Source organism: Fukomys damarensis, unplaced genomic scaffold, assembly GCF_012274545.1.
Source record: "Fukomys damarensis isolate Sample0158 unplaced genomic scaffold, DMR_v1.0_HiC HiC_scaffold_37, whole genome shotgun sequence".
NCBI classification, from domain to species: Eukaryota; Metazoa; Chordata; class Mammalia; order Rodentia; family Bathyergidae; genus Fukomys; species Fukomys damarensis.
The window spans coordinates 5,295,225-5,309,459 of NW_022900949.1; the positions used below are offsets into that span (position 1 = coordinate 5,295,225).

Consider the following 14,235-nt stretch of genomic DNA (forward strand, 5'->3'; position numbering starts at 1 on the left):
CTAATATTTATTTAGCGATCCTGGGAACTAAGCCCAGTACCTTCTCACTGACCTACATTCCAACCCCTTCTAAATTTCTATTCTCAGACAAGATCTTGTTCAGGCACTAAATTGCCCAGGTGAGGCTCAATCTTGAGATCCTCCTGCCTTGGCCTTCTAGAGTGCTGAGATTATAGGCTTGCGCCACAAAGTCCAGTTTGGATGCTAATTTTGGGACCTTTCCCAAGTGAAAACGGTCCACTACTTTCTCTGGGTAAGAAATGAGCAAATATCATATTATTGCTCTCCTGGGAAAGCCAAGCCGTGTCTCCGAGACAGGCAGTCACTTCCCTGCTCAGGGATGTAAGGAACTGGAAGACGCACGTACACCCCCGCCATACCCGAGACCACACCCCTTCCGCAGACCTGGCGTTTACGCATGCGCAGTTTACGTGCGTTTGATTGCGCGTGCGCAGGCCGGCAGCCATCTTAGTTCGGCGCTCCCTCTGGTGTCTGAGGTAAACTTTCCTGTCTCCGCGTTTGTCGCTGTGCGAGAGCGACCTGGCTGGAGAGGAAGGGTGGAAAGGGGAGGTGCCGGGTGCCGAGCTCTCGCGTGGGCGCTCGGGAGCTGCAGTTCCTATTCCAAGAGCCACGGCCAAATCCGCCCGCCCGGACACAGCGACTTCCGTGGGCTCAAGTCCCGGGAGGAGCGCGGCCGCGCCCCCGTTGCAACCCTGGCGCCAGTTTAACCCGAAGGAAAAGCGTCCGTGTCGCGGTATGTGCAGCCCTCACGTCCTCCTGCCCTCACCGACCCGGTATCCGTGTCCCGGTGAGTACTTGGACTCGTTCTGGCTGTGCGGTGTCAGTTCCTGAAGTTTAAGTTGTATTAGTACGGGAAGAGAGCTCTTCGGGTTATCAGGGGGCACGTGGTTCTGAGAATTAAATGTGTCACAGCCGGGCGCGGTGGCACTCTCCTGACATCCCAGCGCTCAGGAGGTTGAGACTGGAGGATCGCCGCGAGTTCGAGGCCAGCCTGAACTAAATAGCTAAACCCTGCCTCTCTCTGTCTCTCTCTCTCTCTCTCTCTCTCTCTCTCTCACACACACACACACACACACACACACACGCACAGAGGTATTAATAAATGTGTGTCCAAATACAAAATTTACCACCAAGTAAAAAGCGGAACTCCTGAGCTCTGTTGTCAAATCATCGTATGACTCCATTTAGGGCCCGATAAATCTCAAGCTTTAAAATGGGGCAGCCTCCAAGGAAACGATGCAGGCTTTTTCTATTAGTAGCAGAATTGAGGTAGCTTCCCATAAGCAAGGTGAATTTGCACAGGTGGATTTTTTCATCCAGGTGTTTTAGGTTTTTTATTCCCCCTCCTCTCTTCATTGTCCTCCCTCCGTCGGATCTCCTCCCTCACGTTTTCTTTTTTTCTTTTCATGTTTGGTACACAGTGATTACATTTGTGGCGCGTAGTTGATACAGGTACATGACGCAGCCTAACTCTTTTTACACTCCTCCCACTCTGAGTCTCTGTGCTTTTCCTTGTTTCTTTTATCAGTCTTTTGTTTTGCTCTTTATTTCTACTTTGGACTTCTTTTGAGAAACCATATGATATTGAAGCTTGTGTGTCTGATTTTACTTAACGTTTTTAAGGTCCATCCATTTTCCTACAAATGTCTCAAATTTATCCTTTTTTATAGCCAAGTAGTATTTTTAAATGTAGATACATTTTCTTTATCCATTCGTCTGTTGATGGACATATAGTCTGCTTCCAGGATTTGCTGTTATGAATTGTTCCCTTATTTAAAGTATGTGTTTAGTTTTCTGTTTGTTTGAGATAAGGTTAGCCTCAAATTCGAGGTCCTCCTACTTCCCTAGTACTGGGGTTGCAAATAGGCACCATCACACCTGGCTCCAATTTTAAATTTTTAGGGGAGAGAAAAATGTTCAAGATGTGATACGTATATGCACTACTTCCCCAAGATGAATGTAGATATGTATCACAAACATACTAATTCGCTTAGAAAAGAAAAAGTAGTTTCAATAAAGTTCACGTTTGTTAACCTTAGATTCACTGGTTAAGATTCATTCTATTGGTTTTTCTACATGTACCCACTTGATCTTGCCATGTGCTAGCCCTTTAGTCTTATGAACGTGTACTTCCTAATAAGGATAATCTACCAAACAGAAAACAACAGATCTTTATTATCCCACACAAGCCCAAGAAAATCAGATTTCTTCTGTTGACCAAAGGTATCCAGGTATCTCTTATAATTGTTAGGTTTTTTTGGAAATAGGATCCAAACAAGATTTGCACATTGTTTCTTGTTCTATTTGCATTCCTGAAGATAGAATCGTTTTGGGCAATTGACCTCCCTAGCACTGAGCTACATCCCTAGCCCTGCGTTTTGTTTAGATCTCTCTTCCCTAATCTGTGTTACTTAGATCATTCACTTGAATTTTTTTAATATAATTTTGATTCCTTAGGATTTTAAGAACATTCCCTTTTTAGATACTAGCATTCTAATGTGATAGTGTTCCCATAGTTTTCATTCATCAATTGCCTCTGTCTCTTGTAGATGCTGGGTTTTGAGCAATACTGGCTTATACAAATAGAATGCATAACACAGATGTACTTTTAAAAATTTTAGAGGCTGTCTTAATTTTTTAAATTTTAGTAGTTAACTTTTTTCATTGCTGAGACGAAATACCCAATGCCCAAAGTTAAAGGAAAGAAACGTTTATTTCAGTTCACAGTTTATAGAGGTTTCAGTCCATAGTCAGTTGACTTCAAGGACCTGAGGCATGTCAGAGGGATACCACAGAAGAGAAACAAGCGATGGCATGGAGGCAGAAGGCAGCAAAGTAGCAACAAACCTGCCTTTCCTCTCTCCCTTTATATTCCATACAGGCTCCAAGCCTGTTGATTGGTGCCACCCATACCCAGGATGGGGGGTTCCTTTATACCTCCCTTTAATCTGAGGATCACACCCTTAATCTACATTCACACCCCCTAACAGCCACCTTTGAAACCCCTCACCTATGGCTTCAAAGGGCTTTAGGGGGCCATCTAGATACAAGCCATAATAGTAGCCAAATTAGAAAACAGTAAAATACACATGAAACTTGAATAGGGGAGTAGGAAATTGAACCTAGGTGTGCTCTACCACTGAACTCCATGCCCAGCCCTATTTATTTTGCAATACTAGGGACTGAACCTAGGGCCTTGACACTGAACTACATCTCCATCACTTTTTTTTTTTGGTACCCAGGATCAAACTTGGGTCCTTGCGCTTGCAAGGCAGGCAGCAGCACCACTGACTTAAATCCCTGGCCCTCTCCATCACTTTTTGAAACATGGTCTTCCCAAGTTGTTTAGTTGCACAGGTGGGACTTGAACTTAAAATTCTTCTGCCTCAGCCTCCCGCAATGCTGGGATTACAGGAATGCGCCACAGTGCCCAACTGCATGTGAAATCATTTTAATACTATACCTTATTTAACCAGCACACCAGTTATCAATGTAGAATTTTAATGAACTTGATGACTAATGTAGCCAATATAAAATTATTAGTGTAGGACCGGGGTAGTGTAGGACCGGGGATTTAGCTTGGTGGTTCTGGCGCCTGCCTGCCTCACAAGCGCAAGGGCCCGTGTTCAAGCCCCAGTACAAATTAATTAATTAATTTTTATGTTTACAAAAATGTCTTACTAATATATATATATTTTTCTATAATGTTTCTTTTGTACTAAGTCTTTTTGGATTCTGTGCATATTTTATCCTTAACAGCACATCTCAAAGTGGACTCCCCCTACCCAGTGAGAGTGCTTTAGATTGAACTCAGGCCTAACAGGAGTTAGGCAAGCACTCTGCAATTGAGCTACACCCCCAGGGAATGCTACATTTTCATTGAAATTCTTGATCTGTAATTAGATTATAAAATTTATTATTGAAAAAGATTTAAAGACTTACCCTGAGACGAGATTGTTCAGTCCATCTCTCTTTCCTCCTGTCGCTTGCCCCTTTGCCCCAGTTTAGTCCCCTGAGACTCTGGCCTGTGGTTCCTTCAGGGTCCATCCCCAGGAGACAAAAGCCCAAGTATGGACAGTCTAGCTCAACTCACCTTTGCTCCTAGCAGATGCCACTTCTACTCCTCCCCCACCCTCCTAAGTTTCATTCATGTGGCACCCCCTGATCAGGGATCCTCATGGGGCAGGCTGGGCTGTGGAAACTAGAGTGAGTGTAACACAGAGGCTGCCTCCTACCTACTTCCCCTAAAAGCTCTTGTGCATTTCACAGTGGCTTGGTTTCCAAATCTGCGGTGGAAGCGGAGCCCATGAACCAAGGAGCATTTTCCTGTTAAATATCTTAAACTCAGGTCATGCACTGTCATGGAACTTGGTTTTGACTGGTCCTGAGGGCAGTGGTGGCTGTGGTGAGTGCCCAGCTGCAACATCTCCCTTGAAAGTTTTTGTGCATTTCACAGAATGGCTTCATCTTCACATCTGTGCTGGGAGCAACCCCTGGGTTTGGGGAAGGCTTCACTTCTTACTTTAGCTTCCTCTTTTTCTGCACTTCACCTGTTTGCAGTCCTCTTCAAATTGTATTGCAATGGTTGGTGTCCCTACCACCACCTCCTGTAGCCTTTATTAGTGTACCTTAGTGCATGTTTTGGAGCAGTCTGTGAGTACTGCTTCCTTTATGCCATCTTGATCTGGGTCCTGTAGTTAGGTTTCTTGTTGGCTTTCATGCAGTTTGGATAGAAAGCCTAGAAGGAAGACAAAGATAATAGGGGCAAAATGGGATTGTTACCCATTTCTTCAATATTATATGGTAACTTTTCCATTCAATTTTATCAAGAATTTTTGAGTATTTGTCCTATGCCAAGAAATACTTAACTGCTCTAGCCCTCAGGGCCTATAGGTAGGCCTATAGTTTAACACACATTTTCTCAGTTTCTGCTCCATTGGCATCACAGGCCAGGTAATTCCCTGTGGTAAGGACTATCTTCTGCATTATGAAATATTTAGCAACATCCCAGGTCTCTACCCGCTAGATTCCAGGCACACTTTCCCCTCCCCAATTATGACTATCAAAAAATGTCTCCAGATGTTGTCAGCTGTTCCTTGGGAGAGGAGCAAAATTACTCATTTCAGAATCACTGGTTTGAAACAGTTCATCATGCTATAGATGTTCATCCGGATTCTGTGCTGTTGTAGGTATTAAGTTACTTATATTTATTTTTTATTTTGTAAAAGCCATTTGAAAGTGCACTGAAGTGATTTTTATTCTGTTTCATAATTCTTAAAAAACACGTTTCGGAAGCCTAGAGGAAAATTATAAATAGTATCCATGTGAGTGTATATGAGCCCCCTACACACACCCCAGTACTGGGGATCTAACTAAGGACCATGTGCTTGCAAGGCAGGTGCAGTGCCACTGAGCTAAATCTCTGGTCCATGTAGGAGCATTTCTGTAATTGTCATTATCTTACCAAAAAGAAAAATATGGAACCATTGAACTTGCAAGCCAGGGAAAGAACATTGAGATCCCCCTGAGGATTGTTTTCAATTAACTCCTGACCTGTAGATTAAGTTTCTTGAGCCCATGAAAGTTTTAGGGGTAATAAAATTGAGATTTTTAAATATATAGAGTATAAGATTTTTTATAAATTGGTTTTAAAATGAAGCCTAAACAAAAATGGATTTGACTTACTGCTCTTCATCACCTGCCTTTTCCCTTTTCCTCTTCCTGTATTTGAAGTGATTGCTCACCTATGCAATAGCTTTTTTGTTGTTTGCTTGTTTTGGTATTGGGGATCAAACTTGCGACCTTGCACTTTCAACCTTGCACTTACAAGGCAGGCAGCAGAACCACTGAGCTAAAACCCCATCCCTTCACCTATACAATAAGATACTTAGAGAAGGTTGTTACTTTATAAAGATACATTGCAGTTATATACCAGAAAATTTCCATAATTATACAAAATGACAGTGACTCCAGCAATGGAGAGCCCTGTGGTTGTAGAGAGAGTATGCAGTTGGTGAAGCAGTAAGTGGTGGCCATGTTTGGGCAAATTTATTCACCCCTCTAATATTAGTTATCTCCATTATCAGAGTGAGATGTATATTCCTTCCTAATTTAGGTTTTTATCATGAAAGATGTTGAATTTAGCTATATGCTTTTTTGCATTAATGAAATATGATCATAAGGTTTTTGTTCTTAATTCTTTTAATGTGTTTCACATTTGCATATCTGCATATTTTGAACCATCTCTGCATCCTAGGAATAAATCCCATCATGGTATATAATCCTTTTAATGTATTGTTGAATTTGGCTTGCTAATATATTTTTGAGTATTTTTACATGTATGTTTTGAGGAATATTAGCCTGTCATTTTTTTGTCTTGTAGCAACTACTTTAGTTTTGTATCAGAGTAATGTCTGCCTCATTAAGTAATTTGAAAGTGTTGTATCTTTTGCAGTTTTTTGAAAGCGTTTAAGAAGATATGGATCCGGGGATTTAGCTCAGTGGTTCCACCACCTGCCTCACAAGCGCAATAACCCAAGTTCGATCCCCAGTACCAAAAAAATAAAATAAGGTATAAAAGGTGTTAATTTTTAAATGTTTGATGGAATTCTGGTTTTCACTTTTATTTGTTGGGGGAGGAGAGTTGATTTTTTATTGAGTCTCCTTACTAATAAGCTTTAGGTATGTTCAAATTTGTATTTTCTCATAGGTCTGTCTTGGCAAGTTTTGTTTTTAAGAATTTGCTTGCCTCATTTTGGTTATACAGCTTGTCATATAATTATTCATAATACTTTATGATTTCTTTGTATTTCTGTGATATAAGCTGTAATGTCTTTTTATTTTAAAATGTGTTCAGGCCCGGGATTGAGCTCAGTGGTTCTTCCGCCTGCCCCACATGCACAAGGACCTGAGTTCGATCCCCGATGCCTAAAATAAAATTTATTTATTTGCTTAGTTATTGTGGTACCAGGGATTGAATCCAGAGCCAACTACCACTGAGCTACATCCCCACTCCTTTATTTTTTTTTCTTTTTATTGAGTTTATTGGTACCATCTAGGTATACAGTACAGTTACATTCATTATTGGGATCCTGTACCTTTATATGATGTATCTTGGTTCTCATTTTTTCCCCTTGTCCCTGCCCTCCCTTCACCCCCTCCTCCCCTCCCCATTTACAAACACTTTATCTCTATTTTTTCAATTTCTCATAATTTTTTCCTCTCCCTTATTACCTTTCCCCCACCCTTCCCACTTTCCCTACACCTTTAGCCCTGTACTTCCTATTTCACATTATTAATTATCTCATTAGGATCCTGTGTACTATTATAGTTTTTCACACCAGAGAAAATATTCAGTATTTCAGTTAAAGAAATCTCTGTACAAACCTTAAAAATAGGGAATCCTAACATAAAACTAAAAAGGAAAGTAAAAGAGAAAAGGCAGTGATGTAAGATTAAAATAACCCTTAATTCTGAAGATGAAAATGGTCCCTGAACATATTTAAATTGCCTCTTGCTCTTGTAGTCTTATCTTCTTTTTTTTTTTTTTTCATTATTTAAGGAATACTTTGTTAGTTTCTGTAATCAAACCCACGTAGATATAACCTCCCACTCCTTTATTTTTTGAGACAGGGTCTCACTGAGTTGTCCAGGCTGGCCCTAAACTATTGGTGCTTCTCTCTTGGCCTCCTGAGTAGCTGAAGTTATGGGCATGCACCATGGTGCCTGGCTTTTTGTTTGTTTGTTTTTAGTTTTTTTAAGATGGGGTTTCACTGTAATTCAGCTGGTCTTGAACTCATTATGTTAGCCCAGGCTGGCATTGAATTCTCAGCAATCCTTCTGCCTCAGCTTCCTGAATGGATTCATTTTTTTAATTTATTTTTATTTTATTTTGAGTCTCCTTTTCTCAAACTGGCTAAAGTTTTCTTAGTTTTATCTTTTCCAATGACTGGGTTAGTTTCATTGATCTTTTCTCATTTTGTTTTATTTATTTCTGCTTTGAACCTTGATACTTTCTTCTAACTTTGGGGTTTGGCTCTTCTTTTTTAGTTCCAAGATAAGTAACGTTAACTTGGTTGTTTGAGATCTTTTTTGACTTGGGTGTTTATTACTGCAAACATTCCTCTTAGAACTGCTTTTGCTGCATTTCATGAGTTTAGATGTGTTGTATTTCCATTTTCATTTTTCTCAAGATTTTAAATTTTTTTTGTTTTGTTGGTTTTTTGAAAAGCGTGTTTAGTTTCAACATAGTTGTGATTTTTCCTGCTTAGCTCCTGTTATCGCTTTCTAATTTCATACCGTTTTTGGCAAAGATATTTTACATTATTTCAGTTTGGCTTATTTTATGGCCTAATCTAAGATCTGTCCTGTAGCATGTTCCATTTGCATCTGAGAAAAATGTGTATTATTATACTCTTGGATGAAATATTCTGTGCATGTTAGTCTTATTTTGTGTACAGTGTTGTTCAAGTCCACAGGTTATTCTTTTAATTGCTTTTCTGTCTGGACGATCTGTTCATAAAAGAGGATTATTAAAGTCTACTACTACTATTTTTCCCTTTAGATTGGTTAGTATTTGCTGTTATTTATTAGGTACTTTCTCAATATATAGGAGCATATATATTTTTAACTTTTAAATTTTCTTGATGAATTGACCTTTTTACTGTTACATAGTGAACTTCATCTCTCATGACAGACTCAAGAGTCTTTTTGTCTAATGTTAAAATAGTCACTTCTTTTTTGATTAGCATTTATGTGGAAACTTTTTCCAGCTTTTCACTTTCAGACTGTGAGTGCCCTTAAAACTCAAGTGAGTGTCTTTTAAGTGGCATATAGTTGGATCTTGATGGAAGGGTAGTTTTGTTTTTCTATTCAGCTGCTTTGTCTTTTAGTCAAGAAAAAGAAATTTAACTCATATGATATAATTACTGATTGATGGGGACTTAACTTTTGGTTGGGGGTTGAGACAGGGTCTCACTAGGTAGTTGAGACTGATCTGGAACTCACTATGTAGCCCAGGCTGTCTCAAACTCACAGCAATGCTCCTGCCTCAGCCTCCCGAGTGCTGGGCTTACAGGATTGTGCCACCATGCCCAGCTGATGGGGACTTAACTATTGATGGATGATTCATTCGTTGTTTTCTGCTTTGTGGTACCTTTGTTTTTATCTTCCTCGTTTTCTTCCTTTGTAATATGATAACTCTTAGGAGTGTTTTTTACTCTTATTCTTTTCTCTGTATATTTTGTGGCTGTACTATAAATTACATTTGTGATACCAAGAAGTTTACATTTATAAGTTTAAGGTGATAATAGCTTAACTTTGATTGCATACATAAAACTCACTTTCTTATTTGCCCACACAAAACCGTTCTTTATTGATGTTCTTGCTTATGACTTTACATTTTGTACCTATTGACAAATTAATGTAGTGATTTCTAATTGTACTTAAAATTTTGCACTAGAGTTAAATGATTTATGTACCACCAAAACAGTATTATTCTGTGTTTAATGGTACACTTATCTTTATCTGTGAGTTTTATACTTTCATACATTTTAATGCTTCATATTGGTATCCTTTCATTTCAGCTTGAATTTTTTAGCATTTCTTATAAAGCATATCTAATGGTGATGAACTCTTAATTTCTTCTGTTTGTCTGAGGAAGTCCTTGTCACTTTTGTTTCTGGAGGAAGACTTCATCAAATATAGTATTTCTGGTTGGCAATTTTTTATTTCAGCATTTCGAATGTACCCTTCCACACTCTCGTGTCCTATTGGATTTTTCCTGAGAAATCTGCTACCATTTTTATGGAGTTTTCAGTCTATATGGTGAGTTGCTTTTGCCTCTTTCAAAATTATCCTTTGATTTGACAATTTGATTATAACATATCTTGGTGTAAATTTCTGTATAATCTAGTAGAGAAGATATCAAATCTTCAAAGAGATTTATAATTTCAAATTGATGGTGAATCTGAAAGTCAAACAGAGGATGGTATTAGGAGAAAATACCTAAAATGATTCTCTTTTTTATGGAAGGGGACAAAACATCCCTGAAAGGATCACATCAAGGCTATGACATTTAAACCAGGATCAAAAATATAAAGATTAGGAATTAGCCAGATGAGAATTAAGAAAGGTAGCATGGTACAGGAAGTGTTTCACATAGAACCAGTATCATGGCTCTTTTAATTAATTTGGTACAGTTTGATACTAGGTCATTTACTGAAATAGGTGAAAGCATTGAGTGAGGAAATAAATTTTGATAGAATTGATAGTAAAAAATGTTATTTCAGTAAAGTGATATAAACTAAATAGAAAAAAGAAAACAAAAAAATTATAGTGCTTTAATTTCATGAATAGAAAATTATTCAAATTCGACTCAGGCTAAACATTTAAAAACTAAGTTTCAGATTTTGAAGCATTTCAGATTTTCAAATTAGGGATAGTCAACCTATATCTGCTAAATTTGGACATATGAATATATTCTTTAATACAACCATGTAAAAGAATAAAATAGTCCATTATGAAACTCAACTCCAGTGTCTGTCAATATTAGAATATTTATATTGTGGTGTAATTTTCAGTTAAGAACTATAGATACATGCAAAATATGGCTAAATTTCATAATGTTGAATAAAAGATGCTAGACACAGATTAATCCATACCATATGATTCATTTAAATAGGCAAAAATTAAGAAATTAGAATAGTGCTTCCATTTGGCCATAAGAGTGGAGTTTTGGTTTAGGTTGGCATAATAATGCATCAGGATATAGAAATTCCTGTTAACGTACCATACATTTATAATTCCTTTTTGTATATGTAATTCAATAAAGTGCTTTAAAAATGAAGTCAGCTGTTATTTACAAATGTAGGAAAGAGATCAACAGATTAAACATAAGTAAAAAGGCATAAAAATAGATGCAGAATTTAATGGGAAAAAAACTGATCAATAAACCATAGAGGCAAGTTTTTTAGAAAAAATATAAAATAGACAAACGTTGAGTATTTCAGCACTCCACCCATTCTATACATTTTATGACTTCTGCTAGGACTTGAAGGAGACGGTCAGATCTCTGACTTTTCTAAGCTGATACTTGTTCAAGTAGAACAACACTGGATGTATAGTGTGAGTTTATTTTGTGAAGCATAGTAGTACTATAATGCTGTATGAATATCACTTTTTAAAGTACACTAGATGTCTGTTTTCAAAAGTTTTCTGAAATGGTTATCTTCTTTATTATTACCTTGCCCAAAATTGGACTGAGTCTGTAAATATAAATTGGGAAGAGAGGAAACTATATTCTTTATCCATTCATCTCCTTGACTTTTTACCATAGCATGTATCACCAACTGATATGTATTTATTATTTGCTTAATTCTTTAGGATGTGAGATACCTAAGGTGTGGAGCATTTCCTGTAGAGTTGACTGCTCTCTCCTCGCTATCTGATGAGAGAAGGCCCTTCGTGAATATTTACAAAACTAATGAAGGCATAGCCAGAGGTAAGGCAACCTGGCCTATGTGACTTTGCCAGCTGGAGGAGCTCCAAAATATCTGAATTCAGAGAACCATATGTGTTAGGCATTCCCAAGATCCTTGTGTTCAGTGATTCACTAGAACTAGGATTTATAGAACTTAAAACATATTAAACCTACAGTTGTCACTTATTAACAGAAGGATGCAGATTAGCAACAGCATGGAAGGTACATAGAGTGACATCCGAAGAAACTACATCTCCATCTGGCCTATCCATTGTAGTCACAGACAGCTCTTAATTCTGCTAAAAACAGTATGTAATATCCATACAAATATTGCCAACTGGGGAAGCTCACCTGAGTTTTTGAGTCAAAGGGTTTTACTGAGAGTCAGTCTTCTGAGGAATTCAGCACCTGTGTGAGTTTCTTCAACCCCTCAGGCCCCCCTCCCTGAAGTTCAAACTGAAATATCATTGCTCAAAACTTCAGACATTTAACATAAATTATATTGTTAAAATAAACTTTCCAATAAAGCTAGTACAGTGTGGTCAAGACCTCAGACATAGGAGACACACTTATCAGGCAAGGTATTCTGTGGTCTCAGATAATCTCTCACAGATTGAACCATGCATCTATCCAAAAGACAGATCTTTCTCAGCATAGGATAGGGTTTGAGCAATCCAGGCCTGCAGAATTAACCTTTTCAGCACACCCTTCCATGACCATCTTCTGGTCATATTAGAGAATAACAACAATCTTAGGATTTTGAGGCAGAACAACCTTTGTTCAAGTACTGGCTTGTCCCTTCCTAAGTGGTAATATTGGTCCAGTTACTATTCCTATCTTAGTTTAGGTTTCCTGAAGTATTAAATGACAGTAATAAAAACTGCTTTATTGGGCCAGGGATTTAGCTCAGTGGTGCTCCCACCTGCCTTGAAAGCACAGGGTCCCTAGTTCAATCCCCAGTATCCCAAAAAAACTGCTTTATTAATCATATGAACTTATCCTATCACTGTTTCTGGCACATAACTGGCAATTGTTACTTATATCTGTGTGTTGTAGTATACTAGTTTCTGAGAGCATTTGCATCAATACCTCCATCTTCTGCAGAGAATTGGCTAATGAATAAAAGATGAGCAGTACCCATTGCTGCAAAACTATCATTTCTGCTTAGTCAAGAGAAACAGTTTTACCTATCAGATGAGTTCAGACGCTGTCTTGATGGCCTGTGCACAGCTTGTCTTGTGATCAGAGGTTAGGGTCCATGCATTCCTGCTACTGAGTAGGAGGGATCTGAAGTAGATATGAATATCCTATTGTCTAAATCCTCGGATTTGGAAAGAAAGCATAAGTATTTATATTCTTTTGTGGGAAAGGCTCTGCTTTGTCACCTAAGTCTCATCTCTTTTGGTTTGTGGGGGTACCAGGGATCAAACTCAGGACCTTGCGCTTGCTGGGCAGGCACTGTGCCACTGAGCTCTATCCCCAGCCCAGTCTCATCTTTTTTGGTTTGGTTTGGTTTGGGTTTGTTTGGGTTTTTGGCACCTGGGATCGAACTCAGGACCTTGTGCTTTTGAGGCAGGTGGCGGCACCACTGAGTTAAATCCCCAGCTCCAGACTCATCATTTTTAACAGAAGAAAGAAATTATTAATCTCTCTACATTCTCATTTCTTTATAAAAATGAATTTATTAAAACTTTATAGTCATGGCTACTCAAAGCTTTAAGCAAATTCAAAATGAAAAGCCCTATGAATGGAAAGAAAGGCTTTACTCAGTCTTTACGGCTTACTCAACATCTAAAAACTGGCAGTGGACTGATGTCTGTGGAGTTTAAGATGTTTGGGGAAACTTGCTTATTCTCCAGATTTTTGTTTGTTTTTTGGTACCAGGGATCAAACTCAGGACCTTGTGCTTTCAAGGCAGGAAGCAGAACCACTGAGCCAAATCCCAGGCGCTCTCTAGATTTTAATAAACATAGAAGACTTACTGCTGGAGAGGAATGCTATGTTTGTAAAGAATGTGGTAAAGGGTTTACTTGTTTCTCAAAGCTTAGCATTCACTTGCAAGTTGACATTGGGGACATGCCACATGAGAGTAAAACATGGAAAAGTTTTGTTTATTCTTCAGGTCTTATAAAACACAAGCATTCACACTAGAGAAAAGTGTTACCAGTGTAGGGAGTGTGGAAAAACCATTGCTAACTCATATCTCATTGTGTACATAGTAAAACCTATACTGGTGAGAGGCCTTATCCATGCAAAGAATGTAGGAAAGTCTTTAGTACTTCTCCTAGCTTTAAAAGTCACATGCAGACTCATGCCGGTTGTGCAAGGCATTGTGGTCTTTATACAACCCTCATTTCTTATTCAACATTTAACTCAGTGGAGAGAGACCTTTCACATGTGAAGGATATGGGAAAACCTTTAGACTATCCTCGTATCTTTGTGAACATAGAAGAATGCATAATGGAGAGAGGCTGCATAAATGTCAAAAATGTGAGCAAACCTTCACTGCTTCATCAGGCTGTAACAGTGCACGTAACAATTTCTTTTGGATGTCAGATAAATGACCTTTTGGACATCAGGAGTGTGGGATGGCCTTTACACAATCACACATCTTACAAGCATTCAGGAATTCATGGTAGGGCCGGGGATTTAGCTCAGTGGTTTTACATCTGCCTCTCATGCACAAGATCCTGAGTTTAATCCCTGGTACCAAAAAAAAAAAAAAAAAAAAAAAA

The 14,235-nt window shown here is 38.5% G+C and overlaps 1 protein-coding gene across 5 annotated transcripts in view; it reads left to right on the top strand.

Moving 5' to 3' along the window:
* The first annotated feature begins 437 nt into the window (after window positions 1-437).
* LOC104869440 (zinc finger protein 177-like) overlaps window positions 438-14,235 on the top strand; it is a 48,824-nt gene continuing 35,026 nt past the window's right edge. For 2 of the 5 annotated variants that reach the window (XM_019209102.2, XM_010634671.3), the window contains exons 1-3: window positions 438-808; window positions 9,756-9,846; window positions 11,404-11,521. In XM_019209102.2, coding sequence (XP_019064647.1) covers window positions 9,826-9,846; window positions 11,404-11,521 — 139 coding nt within the window. In that variant the 5' untranslated portion in view covers window positions 438-808; window positions 9,756-9,825. Of the gene's footprint in view, window positions 809-9,755; window positions 9,847-11,403; window positions 11,522-14,235 lie in introns of those variants that run through there. The other 3 variants (XM_010634674.3, XM_010634675.3, XM_010634672.2) reach the window with 2 other exon arrangements.